This window comes from Pollachius pollachius (assembly GCF_949987615.1).
Source record: "Pollachius pollachius genome assembly, contig: scaffold_322, whole genome shotgun sequence".
In the NCBI taxonomy this organism is placed as follows: domain Eukaryota; kingdom Metazoa; phylum Chordata; class Actinopteri; order Gadiformes; family Gadidae; genus Pollachius; species Pollachius pollachius.
In genome coordinates this window covers 6,665-25,698 of record NW_027641305.1, presented here as the reverse complement: position 1 = coordinate 25,698, position 19,034 = coordinate 6,665, and the positions used below count along the sequence as shown (strand labels likewise).

At 50.2% G+C, this 19,034-nt stretch overlaps 1 protein-coding gene across 1 annotated transcript; it reads left to right on the top strand.

Annotated features, from left to right (window-relative positions):
* Positions 1-511: 511 nt before the first annotated feature.
* On the top strand, positions 512-16,211 carry LOC307091671 (cadherin-13-like; the record flags this gene model as incomplete). The annotated part of the gene is made up of 2 exons (XM_079759313.1): positions 512-656; positions 16,033-16,211. Coding segments are annotated over 2 exons (324 nt in total), but the record flags the coding sequence as incomplete, so codon positions are not given.
* Positions 16,212-19,034: the final 2,823 nt, after the last annotated feature.

Below are 19,034 nucleotides of genomic sequence, written 5' to 3'. Positions count from 1 at the left end.
AATGGGCGTTTGTGTGTGGTGTGTGGTGTGTGTGTGTGTGTGTGTGTGTGTGTGTGTTGTGTGCATCCTCACTAAGTCATTACTCTGCAGCCTAACATGGTCAATGAGGCGAGATGGATCTGATCACTTTGCTCGTTAGAAATGTTGGTCTATCTCCTCCGACCTGGACCCCTCTCCTCCTCACGCCGAGGGGTGGGGCTGGGGGGGGGTCATGAGGTTGGAATAATGTTCTATGGGAGGAGGGAGGGAGGGAGGTGGAGGAGGGAGGGGGGAGGAGGAGGGAGGGGGGTGGAGGAGGAGGGAGGGGGAGGTGGAGGAGGGAGGAGGGGGGAGGTGGAGGAGGGAGGGGGAGGTGGAGGAGGGAGGGGGAGGTGGAGGAGGGAGGGAGGGGGGTGGAGGAGGAGGGAGGGAGGGGGAGGTGGAGGAGGGAGGGAGGTGTTGGTGTTTCCACAGCTAGAGGCGTAACCCTGTGTGTGTGTGTGTGTGTGTGTGTGTGTGTGTGTGTCCACAGCTGGAGGTGTCCACCTCAGACCTGGGGGGGGTCCGGGTGGAGGGGCCGGCCGTGCTGCTGGTGACGGTGATCGACCAGAATGACAACAGACCGATTTTCAGCGACAGGCGCTACAGCGGGGAGGTCCTGGAGGGCTCGCCAACTGGTAGGGCCACGCTCCTCCTCCCCCCTGCTCCTGCTCCTCCCCCTCCCCTCCTGCCCCTCCTCCTGCTCCTCCTCCTCCCCCTGCCCCTCCTCCCCTGCTCCTCCTCTCCTCCCCCCTCCTCCTCCTCCTCCCTCTCCTCTTGCTCCTCCTCGTCCCCCTGCTCCTCCTCCCCCTCTTGCTCCTCCTACTCCCCCCTCCTCCTCCTCTTCCTGCTCCTTCTCCTCCTCCCCCCCTCCTCCTCCTCCTCCTCTTCCTGCTCCTTCTCCCTCCTGCCCCTCCTCCTCCTCCTCCTCCCCCTCCTCTTCCTGCTCCTTCTCCTCCTGCCCCTCCTCCTCCTACTCCCCCTCCCCTCCTCTTCCTTCACCTTCTCCTCCTCCCCTCCTCCCCGTCCTCTTCCTTCTCCTTCTCCTCCTGCCCCTGCTCCTCTGTGCCCACTGTCCTTTTCCTTCCTTATGTATTTCAGTCATCATTAATCACGACTATGATTCATTGGGTTAAACACAGGTTTAAGAATCTATCGATATATTTTAACTTCTGATGGTGACATGAACCTCCTCCTCCTCCTCACTGAGGACTGACACGCTGCCTGGCAGGAGGCAGACCAGATGTTCTGGAGGTGTGTCTCCAGGAGATGGGAGCTAGGATGTCACTTTCTGATGAGTTTGACGCGGCAGTACAGGGAGAACATAATTAAACTGACACTATGTTTACCCAATAGGAGACGCAATCACGTTAACATGACTGATCTACATGCACTGTTCTCAACATCTAGTAGAATAATCTAGTGCCGTGTGTGTGTGTGTGTGTGTGTGTGTGTGTGTGTGTGTGTGTGTGCTGTGGAACACACACACTCACTAACCCTACCCACCAACACTGCACACTACACACTAACACTACACACTAACAATACACACTAACGCTACACACCAACACTACACACCAACACTGCACACTAACACTACACACTAACACTACATACCAACACTACACACCAACACTGCACACTAAAACTACACACTAACACTACACACCAACACTACACACCAACACTGCACACTAACACTACACACTAACACTACACACCAACGCTACACACTAACACTGCACACTAACACTACACATTAACACTGCGCACTTACACTACACACCAACACTACACACCAACGCTACACACTAACACTGCACACCAACACTACACACCAAAACTACACACTAACACAGAAAGCAGAAACCATATTGAGCTGATATCTAGAATAACACTGTTAACACGGTTTGTCCTCTAAGGGCCACCGTCCCTCTGGTGCAGCTGTCTGTCTGTCTGTCTGTCTGTCTGTCTGTCTGTCTGTCTGTCTGTCTGTCTGTCCTCTTGTTGTGCAGCGGTCTGTCTGTCTGTCTGTCTGTCTGTCTGTCTGTCTGTCTGTCTGTCCTCTTGTTGTGCAGCGGTCTGTCTGTCTGTCTGTCTGTCTGTCTGTCTTTCTTTCTGTCCTCTTGTGGTGCAGCAGTCTGTCTGCCTGTCAGTCTGTCTGGCTGTCCTCTCGTCGTTTAGCGGTCTGTCCGTTTGTCAGTCCAGTGTTCCTGATGTGTCTTTGATCTCTGTTTCTGGGGACCCTCAGCCTTCTGGTCTTGTGTTGTCTGAGAACAAAGAGGTGAAGATAAGGAGAAACCAGGGGAGGAGAAAAGGGGAGAGGAGGAGCAGGAGCAGCTCTCCATCCAGGGGGTGACGGTGTATAGGCAGGTGGTGTAAGATGGTGGATGTGTTTTGTCTGTGGGTACAGAAAGGTGAAGGCAGGAAGGCTGGCCGTCCTGAGTCAACAGGGAAGAACAGGGATTTAATTCTGGTTAACAAAGCACCTGGTTCCCTGTGTTGGGTTCCTTCTCAGTGTCTCTCTCTGTCTCTGTCTCTGTCTCTATCTGTCTCTCTCTCTCTCTCTCTCTCTCTCTCTCTCTCTCTCTCTCTCTCTCTCTCTCTCTCTCTCTCTCTCTCTCTCTCTCTCTCTCTCTCTCTCTCCCTCCTTGTTCCCCTGTGCTCCTGGTATCCCAGAATGAATCATTATTGCAGAGGCGGTCACAATTAATGTCCCAGCGGGCTGTGCTCCAATTACTCTGTCCGTAATATAAATGTTTTGGTGTTTCTGATTGGTAGTTTACAGTGAAAGCCCGGTGAAACACAGCTCAACACGTAAAATAATCATTCTACTAAGGCTCACACACTAACACACTAATCGCCATTCTGCTAATTCTAACATTCTACTAATTCTAACATTCTACTAAGGCTCAAACACTAACATACTAATCCTGCCATTCTACTAATCCTAACATTCTACTAACACTCACAGATTAATCCTAACATTCTACTAAGGCAAACACACTAATCATAACATTCTACTAAGGCTCACACACTAATCCTAACATTCTACTAAGGCAAACACACTAATCCTAACATTCTACTAAGGCTCACACACTAATCCTAACATTCTACTAAGGCTCACACATTAATCCTAACATTCTACCAAGGCTCACACACTGATCCTGACTTTCTACTCAGGCTCACACACTAATCCAAACATTCTACTAAGGGTTAGCCTATAAACCTAGCCTATAAACCTATAGCCTAAAGCTAGCTCTACATTAGCCTAAAGCTATCTGTACAGGTTGTGCTCCGGCCCTGCAGCGACATGGGCTTATGATTCACCGGGGAGGTTCACTCTGAAACATGAAGTCTTCCCTTAGAGTTCTGGTTTATTCGTTCAGACCCAGCAGCTCAGCATTGATTATTTCACTATCACAGCAGCTGTTATCTTTCTGTGGGCCCAAACACGTTCCGGCCCTGTAGCTGTTGACTTCTCCTCTACCTCCTTAGTGATGAAGGCTTGGCAGCTAGTGGATCTCTCCGCAGAACCACACAGAGCTGTCAGTAGAACCACACGGAGCTCTCAGTAGAACCACATGGAGCTCTCCCTAGAGTAGAGCAGAGTGTTCGATGCCATGAGGTGAGCTCCGTAGAGCGAGGCTCAGTCCATCAGGAGGGGGTCAGACAGAGCCGTGGTTCAATGAGAAGTAGAGTGAAGCCAAACTTTACAGATTGGATTTGGTTCCTAAAGAAGAACCCATTTGGATCCATTTCGCTCGCTGGGCATCGGGTTCTGCCATCAAATCCATCGTCCCTCGTGACTGAGCACAATTTGTCCTGGCGGCGGCGGCAGCGGCGAGGGGAGGGCGTGGGGCGTGTTGGCACGCAGGCAGATTGGAAGGAGACGAGACGGGAGCAGACTGTTGGTTCAGTGTCAGAGATCAGCTTCCTCTTCTGATCCGCATGTCAATCCCACCTGCGTCCCCACGGCGACTCAGAGTCAACATCATCTAGCAGCTCTGAGGGCCTCTCATACTGAGCTTGCTCTCCCTCCCTCCCCCTTCTCTCTCTCTCTCTCTCTCTCTCTCTCTCTCTCTCTCTCTCTCTCTCTCCCTTCCTCTCTATGCTCCCTCTCTCCTCTCTCCCTCCACCTCTTTCTCTCTCTCACTCTCTTCTCTCTCCCTCTCTCCTCTCTCACCACCTCTATCCCTTTTTCACTATCTCCTCTCTCTTTGTCTCTCCCTCCCTCCACCTCTCTCCTGCTCTCACTCTCTGTGTGTCGGTGCTCTGTTCAGCGGGCAGCAGCAGAGCAATGTTCTGGAACTCTTTGATTGAGTATCGATCGGGAACAGAGCGACACGAGGCGGCAGAGTTCTCCCTCAGACTCGATGAGGACGTCTGGACACCACCGGTGTTTTAACCAACTCTGCAGCGAGGCCTGGCTCCTCACCGTTAGGGAGCAGAACCCCCTGAGGTCAGGGTAAGGATGGCCTCTGCTCTGGCCTGATGGTCACTGTGCCACTGTGGCTGCTGGGAGACTCACTCCTTTACGACGCCGGCGCCCTGGAAGTGGACACAGAGGAAATCATCTGGAGGTTCAGATGGTCCATGGTTGGAGGTTCAGATGGTCCATGGTTGGAGGTTCAGATGGTCCATGGTTGGAGGTTCAGATGGTCCATGGTTGGAGGTTCAGATGTAGATGTGTTTTTTGCCTTGCAACAGTAACGAGTCACTCGTTACTGTTGGAGCTGAAGGCAGCACAGTCCCTTCAGCCTCCCAGCCTCCTCAGCCTCCCAGCCTCCTCAGCCTCACAGCCTCCTCAGCCTCACAGCCTCCTCAGCCTCACAGCCTCCTCAGCCTCACAGCCTCCTCAGCCTCACAGCCTCCTCCGATGAGTTGGCATGCGACTTACTGTTAGGATTTAGGTCCTTAATAATCGGTCAAACTCAAAGGAATAAGAATACTACAAATTGATCCACGTAATATGTTAGGGTCTTACTAAGTCAGCATACTACTCCGTATGTTAGTGTTCCTTATATGTTGTTGCGATGCTAATAAGTTAGCTCAGCTAGGTTGTTAGGTTATGCTACTTCCTGCAGTTCTCTGTAGCCCTAACTCAAGCAGCATCTTTCATTGAATTGCTTTGTTTTGTGTTCTACTAGCGGGTCTTGTGGACCTGTGTGGTCGTAAATGACAGCAGCCGAACACATATTGACTCTAAAAGAGAAATGATGTTTGTTTGCTGTGTGAGTAAATGGAAAAATAGATTTAGATCCTCTGTTAGTTTTTTCATTTCATTTGTATTTTCTCTGTGTCAGTTTGAGGAACAGCTCTGAGGCGAGCGGAACGGTGTACAGGCGGCGGTCCCTGAGGCTGGGGGGTAACAGCGTTTCTCTGCGTTAATACATCAGACAGCCTCCATTTGTTTGGTCCCGGAGGTCAACGCGCTGCGGGGGACGGCCACTCACTGCCTTCATAGAGGACCAGACTCACTGGATCCATAAGGAGACGCATTCTGATTCATACACAATAAATAATGACAGATGGAAACAGCAGATACGACCTGATGTGTCTTCAGAGCCGCACATGGAGCTCTGTCTAGAGACGCTCATGGAGCTCTGTCTAGAGTCGCTCATGGAGCTCTGTCTAGAGCCGCTCATGGAGCTCTGTCTAGAGTCGCTCATGGAGCTCTGTCTAGAGACGCTCATGGAGCTCTGTCTAGAGACGCTCGTGGTTGCTCTGTCTAGAGTCGCTCATGGAGCTCTGTCTAGAGCCGCTCATGGAGCTCTGTCTAGAGACGCTCATGGAGCTCTGTCTAGAGACGCTCATGGAGCTCTGTCTAGAGACGCTCGTGGTTGCTCTGTCTAAAGCCGCTCGTGGTTGCTCTGTCTAGAGCCGCTCATGGAGCTCTGTCTAGAGACGCTCACGTGGATTTGGTTCTCGGCGGTCGACTCCTACTCATTAGTTATTAATTATTCTTGTCTTGTATTCGTGGAAGCTTTCAAGCAAATGTGTACCTTTCATAAAAAACCCTTATAAGATATATTTATCTATATGTTTGGTCCCGAAATAAGGTGATTCCTGGCTAATATATCGTCACGACGGTGACATGATGACTTGAATCTATCTGCTCTATTTCTATAATGAGCATACTGACGTGCTGCCACTCAAACTGACGTAAGACGCGTGCTGCTCTGACGCCCGCCTGCAACGCGGGTCACGTATGTGTGCCTGGGACTTTGTGTGCGTGTGTGTGTGGGCGCTAGACTGTGTGTGTGTGTCTGTGTGTGTTTGCGTGTGTACGCACATAACCGCACACACACTAGGGCATGTGCGTGGTGTGTGGGCGTACGTGTATGCGTCTTGCGTGTACTGCCATGTTTCTCTGTGCTTGTGTGTGTGTCTTTGTTCATGAATATGCATGTGTACGTGTGTGTTTGTGTTCATCTACATGGGTGAAAAGTTCCCTCCAACACACGGATTACAGCGTGTTGCATCAGGCTCCCCCCGCCGCCTCAACGCCACCGCAATGAGGGACCCAGGGTTCCATGCTGCCGCAGTGCTCTCCAGCACAGCTCCTCCTGGGGCTGCTCTGTGTGTGTGTGTGTGTGTGTGTGTGTGTGTGTGTGTGTGCGTGTCAATATGTTCCGTCGATCGATCTCTTGTATTTAAGTCCATTTGCCCTGACCCCGCCCCTTGGGCGGGGTCAGGTAGCCTGTGGGCGGGGTCAGGTAGCCTGTGGGCGGGGTCAGGTAGCCGGGGGGCGGGGTCAGGTAGCCTGTGGGCGGGGTCAGGTAGCCTGTGGGCGGGGTCAGGTAGCCGGGGGGCGGGGTCAGGTAGCCGGGGGGCGGGGTCAGGTAGCTGGGGGTCGTGGTGAGGTAGCCGGGGGGCGGGGGCAGGTAGCCGGGGGGTGTGGTGAGGTAGCCGGGGGGGCGGGGTCAGGTAGCTGGGGGGCGGGGGCAGGTAGCCGGGGGGTGTGGTGAGGTAGCCGGGGGGGCGGGGTCAGGTAGCCTGTGGGCGGGGTCAGGTAGCCTGTGGGCGGGGTCAGGTAGCCGGGGGGCGGGGTCAGGTAGCCGGGGGGCGGGGTCAGGTAGCTGGGGGTCGTGGTGAGGTAGCCGGGGGGCGGGGGCAGGTAGCCGGGGGGCGGGGTCAGGTAGCCGGGGGGGCGGGGTCAGGTAGCTGGGGGGCGGGGGCAGGTAGCCGGGGGGTGTGGTGAGGTAGCCGGGGGGGCGGGGTCAGGTAGCCTGGGGGCGGGGTCAGGTAGCCGGGGGGCGGGGGCAGGTAGCCGGGGGGTGTGGTGAGGTAGCTGGGGGGCGGGGTGAGGTAGCCGGGGGGCGGGGTCAGGTAGCCGGGGGGTGTGGTGAGGTAGCCGGGGGCGGGGTCAGGTAGCTGGGGGGCGGGGGCAGGTAGCCGGGGGGCGGGGGCAGGTAGCAGGTGGGTGGGGTCAGGTAGCCGGGGGGCGGGGGCAGGTAGCCGGGGGGCGGGGGCAGGTAGCAGGTGGGTGGGGTCAGGTAGCCGGGGGGTGTGCTTCACCCTTTCGGCCCATCTTGGTGTTCTGTTCCGGAGGCTGGAGGTGGGGTAGCTCCTCCGTCAGGGGTCTGTACCTTCACCTCCGTCTCACACTCCCAGCGGCTCGAGGAGAAGCACGTGCACGTGCGTGGGCGTCACGTGCACATGCATGGGACTGCTGTGTATGCTGGCCTTGCCTTGCGTTGCATCAGGAGACTCGAACCCAGCAGAGAGACAGACCGACACACGGGAGGTTCTGGAGCTTCACTTGGAGTCAGGAGGAGGAAATGGTTAGCTCATAGTTAGTAGTAAGTAACATTTCGTTTTTCTCCATGTATTAGTTTGTGGTCATGTCCTCTTTAAATGTTCATGTATTTACTTAATGTCATGTATTTTTTTTATTAATGGTTTTGTTTATTTATGTTTGTGTGTGTGTGTGTGCGTGTGTGTGTGTGTGTGAAGAGGTCTTCATCAGGTAGGACCTCCTGCTCATTATCTCTGATCTGTTGTGATGTCTGCTGCCATACCAACAGAACACACAACACACGCCACACAACAGAACAACACCCAACACCCAACACTCAAAACACAACACACGCCACAGAACAACCCACGCCACACAACAGAACAACACACAACATTCAACACAAAACACAAAACTCACAACACACAACACATAGCAGAACAACACACGGGCCATAGCCACATCACCGTCCTGTAGGTTAGTCGGCTGAGGCCCTCGTTAAGAACATCCCATTTTAAACTCTAGCTTAGGATGAGGAGAACTTGGCCAATCCAACACCAGAGAGAGGGCGGAGAGGGAGGTGACAGAGGAGACAGAGGAGAGGGAGGGAAGGAGGGAAGGAGGGAGGAGAGGCAGGAGACAGAGGAAAGGGAGGAGAGGGAGGTTCTAGGAGGTTTCTACTGTCTGCTCAACACCTCCACAAGCAGATTAATTATACATTATTGACATGCAGGCTCTCAGACACACTGTCCATCACAACCTTCTGCCGAAACATTAATCCCCTCGGTCAGTGTGAGAGGGCCCGGGGCCGGGATGCTGGCTCATGAAGTATTAAAGAGACGGCACCTAGACGGGGGCCATGTATAGGTGGATAAATCCAGCGCTTTAATAATGTACCCCCCAGCAGAGCCCCACACTAAGGTCCTCCTCATTAACCCGCTGCCTGGTTGGCTCTGCGGAAGGAACATAATGAGGTTTATTCAGCGGTGTACCAGGGGGCCCTCAGCTCCAGAGCCACTGAGGGACCCGTCTACTACGTGACCGTTTACTACGTGACACTTTGGGCCCTATCTTGCATCCGGCGCAATTGACTTTCTACACTGACGCATGTGTCGTTGCTAGTTTGCAACTGGTGCAGAGCGTTCTTTTCCCTCCTGCGCCACGCGTTGGTAAATCAGGGAATGATCCGCGAAAGGAGGAGGCGTGTTCTGGCGCAAACATTCCCTGGTGCTATTTTGCAGTTTCAGAAAACAATTGCGCCACAAACCAGGAAATACCTGGTTTAAAGACAGTGGCGCGTTGTTCAGATGCTATTTTAAGGGCGCATGCATAGTGTTGCTTGTGCACCTCGCGCATACATTTTGCTTCTCTCATCTACCTAGCCACACATTCTTGGTAAATTATTTGGGAAAGAACAGCTGATACAGAGGTAATAAGTTGTACTTTTAAATCAATGCATCTGCAAACACTGTACGGCAAACACATATTTCCTTGACACAGAACTTGTGTACAAGCCCATAACTTTTAGGATTGATAGTATTTCATCGTGAGAAAACATTGTTTAACCGCGAGTGAGTGTTAAAAAGAATGAATGAACGAATGCGGGCACACGTGTGTGTATGTGTAAAATAATTAATGAATGCGGGCGCGCGTGTGTGTATGTGTAAAATAATTCAAGAATGCGGGCGCGCGTGTGTGCGTCCATCTGTTTAAACACACGCAAACTAAACACGTAACGCATAATACAGTCCATGGCAATTTATATTAATGGGGGGACACATGCATATTAGGAACACAATTGGATAACGATAATACATACAATACTAGTAAGAAACGATGTTTGTTAATGTATTGCCTATATCATTAAATAGAACCACAGTTACAGCATATCGTATGTGTGTTAAGTTTTCTTTGCCGACATTTTTTTGAGGACTCTTTGAGGGGTCTGTGGGTGGTGTCTGTGGGTGGTGTCTGTGGAGGGGTCTGTGGGTGGTGTCTGTGGAGGGGTCTGTGGGTGGTGTCTGTGGGTGGTGTCTGTAGAGGGTCTGTGGGTGGTGTCTGTGGAGGGGTCTGTGGGTGGTGTCTGTGGAGGGGTCTGTGGGTGGTGTCTGTGGGTGTTGTCTGTGGAGGGGTCTGTGGGTGGTGTCTGGAGGGGTCTGTGGGTGGTGTCTGAGCATGGAGTTGATCTGAGCCCGGTCCGTAACACCGTCCTGCTGCCTCGTGGGCTCTGCCCTTGAGCTGTGGTGTGCAGCGGGCTCACACCGGTCGGCTGAAACCGCTGCCAGATGGTGGATGACTGATCGGTGAGCCAATCGCTGGTGGGGTTGAAATGGGACAGCCAATAGCAGCTGCAGGCTCATGGCATCAGTATCATAGCATTCTCCTCAGACCAAATCACTAAACATAATGATAACTGGGGAATCAAGAACAACAAAACAGAGGGATCGATGCCCCTTCTTCCTGTCTCCCGCCACTCTCCTCCTCCTCCTCCTTTTCCTCTTTCCATCTTCCCCCTTTTCACTCTCCTTCCTCCTACTCTCTCCTCCCTCCTACTTCCTTCTCCACCTTCTTCTCCTACTTCCTCCTCCTCCTCCTCCTTCCCCTCCCTCCACCTTTGATCAGCGTCTAGCGTTCTACCCGGTGATGAGTTGTCAAGGAAACAAGGAAGCGGTTACAAGTTGTTTTATCGATAATAACCTTTCAGTTTGTCTTCTTCTAATCACTTAGCGACTCCCCCTCTCCCCCTGTCTATCCCTCTCTCTCTGTCTCTCTCACTTTCTCTCTCTCTCTCTCTCTCTCTCCTATTGATTTCTCATGAAGTACCTTCACCCATCATAGGGATGGGCTGACAGTAGTCTCTCATCACACATTATCAACCAAGTTCAGAACTTCACTCCAACATTTTATAATTTACTAAATGAATACAACAGGTGTGTGTGTATGTGTGTGGTCTGTGTGTGTGTGTATGTGTGTGTAGTGTGTGTGTGTGTGTGTCTTGGTGTGATCCTGTAGCGCTGCGTCGTGGTGTATCTCTGCTTCTGATGATGATTAAGACGAATGACCTCATCACTCCATACCTGGTTATCATGGATATATAGCTTGCTGTCGTCTCAAACCGAAGTACGTAGAGAGACAGCTTCACTACATGTGGAACAACTCTCTCTCACTCTCTCTCTCTCCCCCCCCCTCTCATCCCTATATAACTCTATATAGTTGTTTGTTATTCAGTTCAGGGTATCGATCTGTGCAATGCATCATGGCAATAAGCCCCATGACATAGGCTTTTCCCTTCCTGTCTGAGCGGAGGGATGAGTCAGGGCTCAGCAGTGAGCAGAACCGCGGCGCGTCGCACGCAGCTCCATAGAGCTGTGTATGTGGGTTTGGTTCAGCAGAATAGAACCATGGGAACCGGCTCAGAACCGCTGGGACAGAGAAGAGGTTAATGTGGAGGAGGAAACCAGGAGGCCCTGGAGAGGCTGAGGGGCATGAGACAGCAAACAAGGAGGTGGAGGTGGAGGCGGAGGCTGGGCCTTCCTTGTGTGTTACCACACGTATCTCTGATGAGAACCGCTTCACAAGGAGCTGGGAGATAATGTTCTGAGGAGCGCAGCCCTCTGATTGGTCCCCTCTGCATCCACTAAGTGAACCAATTAGAGGATCTGAACTCTAGTGTGGGAGCCTTGGTGGTGTGTGTGCGTCACACGGACACACTCACACACATTGCACACAAATGTGCAATGCATGCAAATACACAACAGCAGGACCAGCAGAAGAAGCTTTTTAATCAGAATGATGCTGACTCTCCCCTCGTCCTCCTGCTGTTTAGTATTTATATATAAATATATTTATTATATATATTAGGGCTATTATATATATTAGGGTTGTTAATATTAGCACGATAATAACGCAATAACTCAATCCTATTTTAGCACGGTTAATAAAAATGACGCAGTACCGCGCAAATTTTTTTTTTCACTGTGATTGTGAAAGCTTTTGCCCACAGAATGTCACCATTCATATCAGAATTCTTCTTTTTTTTGTTGTTTCACTTACTTTAACATTCAATTTCACTTGCACAGTAAGTGACTGCCTGATTACAATTCCAGATCTGCGGTGTTCCGTAAATTTCATGTTCAACCCACACGGAGTGAGTCATTAACTGTTGAACTAGCTTCTATGAGCTGAGAGACATGTGCTCACGTTCTCTCTGCTCATAACCTCTTCACTAAAGGCCTTCCCTCACGCTGCCTCGTGGAAACCTGTTCTGAGTTAACCACTGAGCAGGACCAGCTCTCTGTTCAGAGGCTGACCCGTTCGAATTAACCACTGAGCAGGACCAGCTCTCTGTTCAGAGACTGACCCGTTCTGAGTTAACCACTGAGCAGGACCAGCTCTCTGTTCAGAGGCTGACCCGTTCTGAGTTAACCACTGAGCAGGACCAGCTCTCTGTTCAGAGACTGACCCTTTCTGAGTAAACCACTGAGCAGGACCAGCTCTCTGTTCAGAGGCTGACCCGTTCTGAGTTAACCACTGAGCAGGACCAGCTCTGTGTTCAGAGACTGACCCGTTCTGAGTTAACCACTGAGCGGGACCAGCTCTGTTCAGAGGCTGACCCGTTCTTTTTTTTCAGCTGTTCAGTTGAAAACCTTAAAGATGAACTGAACTGAAATAATCAACATCGATAACGTGTTTGTTATGACCATTATAAAAAAAGTGACACAAAAAAAAGTATTTAATAAATCAATATATAGCTTTTTTTAGCAACCAAATAAAATGCGTCTGTTAATATTAGAGCATCGACATTTTCAATGACGTCACTGGCATGGTAGGACAGACACGCGAACGTCTTCTACACTCCACGGCAGAAAATAGTGATTTTAATATGGCTGGTTACGCGTTTGAGCCTGTGAGGGGCATGCCTGTAGTGTCCGACTACCACCCGGTGTAGAGGGATCAATTTCAGGCTACAGCTCCACTTTCGGATCGTGTGGGTGTGACTGGTGTGCCTGTGGGTGCTGCCGGAGCGCCGACACTGCCGTTGAATCGGTCTGCTGCCGAGAGGTCCCTGTCAACCTTGACCATCTAATGGTGGGATTACGTTGCATAACCATGCATAGGGCATTTCGGATGCTGTGCGGCGAAAGAGAGGTTTTGGAAGTGGCCATGCTCTAAGGGACGTCCGAGCGGAGACGCTGGAGCGTCCCATAAATAGCAACCACAAATCGAAAACGATCTTTCCCCCTCCGTTTTCCTTTGATGCGTTTCAGCAATATCTCCTTAAAGACGGACTCATTGCGGAAACGCATCGAGCTGTACAAACGCTGTAGTAGCCTACCTTCAAGGCGCTGGTTCTCCACAAAAAAAAGTGGAGCGCATCAAGCCTGCGCGCATCCAGCCTGCGCGCCGCTGTATAAAAACATTCAAGTCGAGGAGGAGATAGCAGTTTTTTAACCTTTAAGATTTAGTAGAAATACCTTTTAATGTACAGTTAGTAATTAAATTGACCAAGGAGCTGTATTTAAAGCTACAACAATAATAATAATAATAATAATAATAATAATAAACTAACTTTCAACGAAACTCTAACGTCGCTTCAGGCATCCACACGAATCCTAACATGAAACCGCAAAGGTCCGGTTTAATTGGAAACCACCCTGGGACCATGGACCTATTAAAGAACATGGTTTATTATCTTCCTAATAACGGTTGGTTGGTTATTAAAGAAAAAAAAAAGAAAAAAAATCGGTTCCGGGTGGACGGGACCTGAAAGACATGTTAGATGCACTTTGGGAGATACACCCGCGGATGAGCATAGATGCGAGACGGATTCATGAGTGTCACGTTTACTTTAGGTGGATGTTGGAGGTATACTTTCTTGTGGATGTTGATGGATATTGCACAGATACATCCTACTATGAAACTACTTCTCCGAGTTTAACTCCCTCTGCATCAGCAATCGGCTAGTCGGCGAATCAGGGTGAGTAGAAAGAGGCATTTGTGGAACTTCTGTTTACAGACCCGCCGTGTTTTAATTAACAGCTTGGAAACATAGATCTATGATATTGTCGGAGAGTAATAGTTTATACACTTTATGGTCGGAGTGCTAGCTTGTGGAGATTGACATGACAGGGGCTATCGGAGGGTTAGCCAGTTTTAAGGCTGCCAGCCATGTATTAAGGGCTGGTTTCCTATTCAAAGGTAGCCTGTGGAAATGTATGATTACCCCAGCTGCCTTGGCCCTATATAATTCAATACTGCAGCCAGGGGCGATGCAGTATGATCCTCCTGTATACCTGGTTGTTTGCTTTTCCGTAGCCATTTCAGCGAGCCTCAGAGTCTAACTCATTACCTGCTATGGCTGCTAGAGCCACAGAGTAGGAGTAGGTTACCATCATGGACATATTATAGAATGGACACCGGATTCCAAAATGGCGCCCATTCATTTCTATGTAAACTGCTCAATGGTGCAGGTGTGAGTACCAACACATTTGGTACTCACACAGGGCAACATCGAGGAGAGATATGCTTCCGCATCGTGGGAGCCTAGCCACGCCCTAGTTCATGACGTACCGGATGCAGAAATATTCTTGTTCTTTAGCATTGTAGCATCATAAGCGAGAGGTCTGAGCGATCGCATTCGCATTGGTTACCGACCATGGAAGTATAAGTTAACTTCATAAATATGAAAGATTGCTCCATATAACATATGATACCAACAAGAAAAATGAAATACTAACACAACTGAAATGTTTATTAGGCTATTAACAGTATTATAAAAATGATACCCTAATGCACCCGTTCTTTGTCTTTGGATCTTTTGAATAAATGGATCATGGTGAATCACAATGATGAGTCATTGAGCAGCAGCTGAACCAGTCTAAAAATCCCTTTATCACCAAAAAACTTTTAGTGATAAAAAGTCACCACAGTGCCTAAAAACCATCAACGTCATTCATGTTAAGTTAAAGGAAAAACCTCGGACACGAGAAGTTAACAAAGCCGTGCACTAGGCCCTCTCGAATGCCGGGCCGAAACAACATTTGTTTCACTACAACTCCTTTCAGCTGCCCACCCCTCCTTCTCCAGCAAAAAATAATAACATAAAACGGCTAAAACGCTTGAGGTGGCGTTTTCAAAAGAGAAAACTTACATTTTTTTAGTACATGGCATAAAGATAATAAAGATAAGCCTTTGATTGATATCCAGTCATTTCTTGCGGAGACACATTCCTGTTCCCCACTTGTATTGGAGTGAACGGAGATAACTACTTCTGGGCCCTTTGAAACGAGGGACCCGTCCACAGCCCGCTTAAACAGCTGCAATACCAGGCTTGGCCGCTGAGCACTGGTGGATTGCGGAAGTATGCACTGTTCCTGGGGGCTTGGTTACCATGCCAGTGACGTAGCTGATTGTTGAAATCCAACATGGCGGCGCCCGGTAACATAAATAACACTTTCACCGTACAAATTAATCCCTTTTAGCAAGTTCAGCCATTTTTAGTTATTATACCAATGAGAAGGCAGCCAATTCATCTGTTATATCAACTAAACTTAGAATTTCAATTCAGTTCATCTTTAAGGGGGGAGAGACGAGGCTCACACATCGACACACATTAATACACATTGGTGTGTGTCTGCGTGTGCGAATTTGCGTGCGCGCGTGAGTGTGCGTGTGCGTACGAGTGCTGAGTTTAGGACTCAGATCTGTCCCAACCCCCCAGGGGAGCACCACCACAGGTGCTAGTCGGGCATCCGGTCGCTCGCAGCTCCAGAGCAGGAGAAGCTAACGAGCCGAGAGAAGCCAGGCCGCTTTAGATGCTGTGGCTGTGGTGGCTCTAGGACTCTACGTCCGAGCACTGCCCGACCAGGAGGACTGACTCTGGCTCAGGCCTGCTTTAGGATGTGGTGGCTGATCTGGGACCAGCCACCAGCTCTCAGCCAGGAGGTGTTCCACCAGAGTGGTCGGAGTCCTCACCGCTCTGCTCCTCTGTCTCCTGCTCCTCTCCTCAGCTCCTCTCCTCCTCTCCTCTCCTCAGCTCCTCTGTCTCCTGCCCCTCTCCTCAGCTCCTCTCCTCAGCTCCTCTCCTCTCCTCAGCTCCTCTGCTAAGCTCCTCTCCTCACTTCCTCTCCTACTCTCCTCAGCGCCTCTCCTCCTCTCCTCTCGCTAACATGAGCTCAGTCCACGCGGCCTGCTGCGGGCGTATCCTATTGGCTGACTGACAGGTGTGGGCGGGTCTAGGCTCCTATCGGCCGACTGACAAGGTGTGTTTCCAGGGACGACGGTGATGACGATGACGGCGCGTGACGCAGACGACCCGCTGACGGACAACGCGGCGCTGCGCTACAGCATCGCCCGGCAGTCGCCCGACAAACCGTCGGCCAACATGTTCTACATCGACCCGGAGAGGGGCGACATCGTCACGGTGATATCCCCCTCGCTTCTGGACCGAGAGGTACGCAGCATCTATCTGCTCTATATCTATCACAATGTAGTTCTATACTACAGCCTAGAGACTCTATCTGCTCTATATCTATCATACTGTATGTTCTATACTACAGCCTAGAGACTCTATCTGCTCTATATCTATCATACTGTAGTTCTATACTACAGCCTAGAGACTCTATCTACTCTATATCTATCATACTCGAGATCTATACTACAGCCTAGAGACTCTATCTGCTCTATATCTATCATACTGTATGTTCTATACTACAGCCTAGAGACTATCTGCTCTATATCTATCATACTGTAGGTTCTATACTACAGCCTAGAGACTCTATCTGCTCTATATCTATCATACTGTAGTTCTATACTACAGCCTAGAGACTCTATCTACTCTATATCTATCATACTGTAGTTCTATACTACAGCCTAGAGACTATCTGCTCTATATCTATCATACTGTATGTTCTATACTACAGCCTAGAGACTCTATCTACTCTATATCTATCATACTGTAGTTCTATACTACAGCCTAGAGACTCTATCTGCTCTATATCTATCATACTGTATGTTCTATACTACAGCCTAGAGACTATCTGCTCTATATCTATCGTACTAAAGTTCTATAGTACAGCCTAGAGACTATCTGCTCTATATCTATCGTACTAAAGTTCTATAGTACAGCCTAGAGACTATCTGCTCTATATCTATCATACTATAGTTCTATACTACAGCCTAGAGACTATCTGTGTGTGCGTGCGTGCATGTGTGCGTGCGTGCGTTTGTGTGTGTGTGTGTGTGTTCGCGCGGTTGTGTGTGTGCGTGCGTGCGTGCGTGCGTGCGTGTACATCTGTATCTGTATGATTCCTCATGAGACGTCTCTCTCTGCTAGCTCAGCCGCCTGCTGATTGGTTGGTGGGGGGGCTGAGGACCTTGTACGACCGGCTCTCTGAGCTCACTGCTCTCTCACTCTCTCACCATCTCTCCTTGTCTTCTTCCCCATATCTTTTCCACCTCGGGTGCGTTTGAAAAGAACATGTTAGAGGAGGGCTCTTCTGTTCTGCCTGCTCTCCTGTTCTGAGGTGGGTGGTTGGGTTCTGATCCTCCTGATGATGAAACCAGGAGAAAACAGCATGTGACAGCGCTCCCAGCAGCGGGCGGGGAGCGTCTCTGATCCCAGGAGCCGGTGGCGTGACGCTCCGCTCGTACAGCGAGGTGGAGTTTATGTTGTTCCACATCTGGGGAACAACATAACCTCTGTCTCTGGCGCCCCGCACCGATATGGTCGTGATGCAGAAGCCCCCTCCTCTGGCCCTTAACTGGACACGGTTAAAGCCCTGCTCAAGGGTCGGGGAAGAGGACAGACGGAGACTCATGTTAGACAGTCAGTCCCAGGGTCCACTTCATCAGAGTGCGAAGCACACACACACACACACACACACACACACACACACACACACACACACACACACACACATACACATACACAGATACAACACACACACACATAGCAGACACACATACACTCACAAACACACACATTCACTTGTGCAGACACAAACATAAACAAACTAGTTCAGAATACTGGACGCACACACACACACACACGCTAACACACACATGCCCGCATGCAAGCGTTGCAACACAGTCTCACACACACCCAAAACTAAAACTAGTTTTTAGATTTGTTTGCCTGTTTGTTTTTCATGAATAAAATAACCCACACACACACACTCACGTACACACACCCACAAACACCCACATATATCAGACACAAACACACACACCGACGCACGGTTTTAGATAGTTCTATGCAGAGACAGAAAAAGAAATCGGAATTGATAGAGAGAATAAGAGGGAGAAAGGGAGGGAGGGAGAGAACGAGAGGCACAAAGTGCTGGGGGGAGAGAGAGCCAGAGAGTGAGAGGAAGAGAGTGAACGAGAGGAAGAGAAGGGGGAGAGAGAGGGATAGACCGAGAGAGAAGGGAATTTCAGAATCTCCTTCAGCCTTTAAAGTCAAACAGAGTTGTGCTTTAAGTCTCTTTAGATAGACACCTCATCTCCCCTGGGACGGAGGCAGGCGGCACAAGATTGGAAAATCAATTTTGTCACATCGGAATCAGGTTGATTTTCCCTCTGGTGTTGCCTCTGAAGCGTACAACCCTCCACTGATACGCACATTTATACTCTGAGCTATCTGTCTCTCAGCTGTCTTTCTCTCAGCTGTCTGTCTCTCGATGTCTTGCTGTCTGTCTCTCACCTGTCGGCCTCTCGGTGTGTGTCTCTCACCTGTCTGTCTCTCGGTGTGTGACTCTCACTTGTCTGTCTCTGTGTCCACTTGTCTGTCTCTGTGTCTTATTGCTGTTTGTCTCTGGGTGTGTGTCATACTGCTGTTTGTCTCTCTGTGTCTTATTGCTGTCTGTCTTTCACCTGTCTGTCTCTTGGTGTGTGTCTCTCACCTGTCTGTCTCTCGGTGTCTTACTGCTGCTCTAACTCCATCACTCACTCTGATGCCTTGGATCAGTCCATTTAACCGACCTCTGAATGATTGACAGGCTGTTTATACTCCTATACCTCAGTCCCTCTGAGAAGGACACACATACTACTGATCACCCCCATCTGAATAGATGGGACACACACTCACACTGAAACACACTGATACAAATACAAACACTCACAAAGACACACACACACACACACATACACACACACACTCTCACACTCAAACACACAGACACAAACACACACACACACACCTACCCACCCACATGCGCACACACAAAGTCACACTCAAACACAGACACACACACACACACGCACAACATTCGTGGGT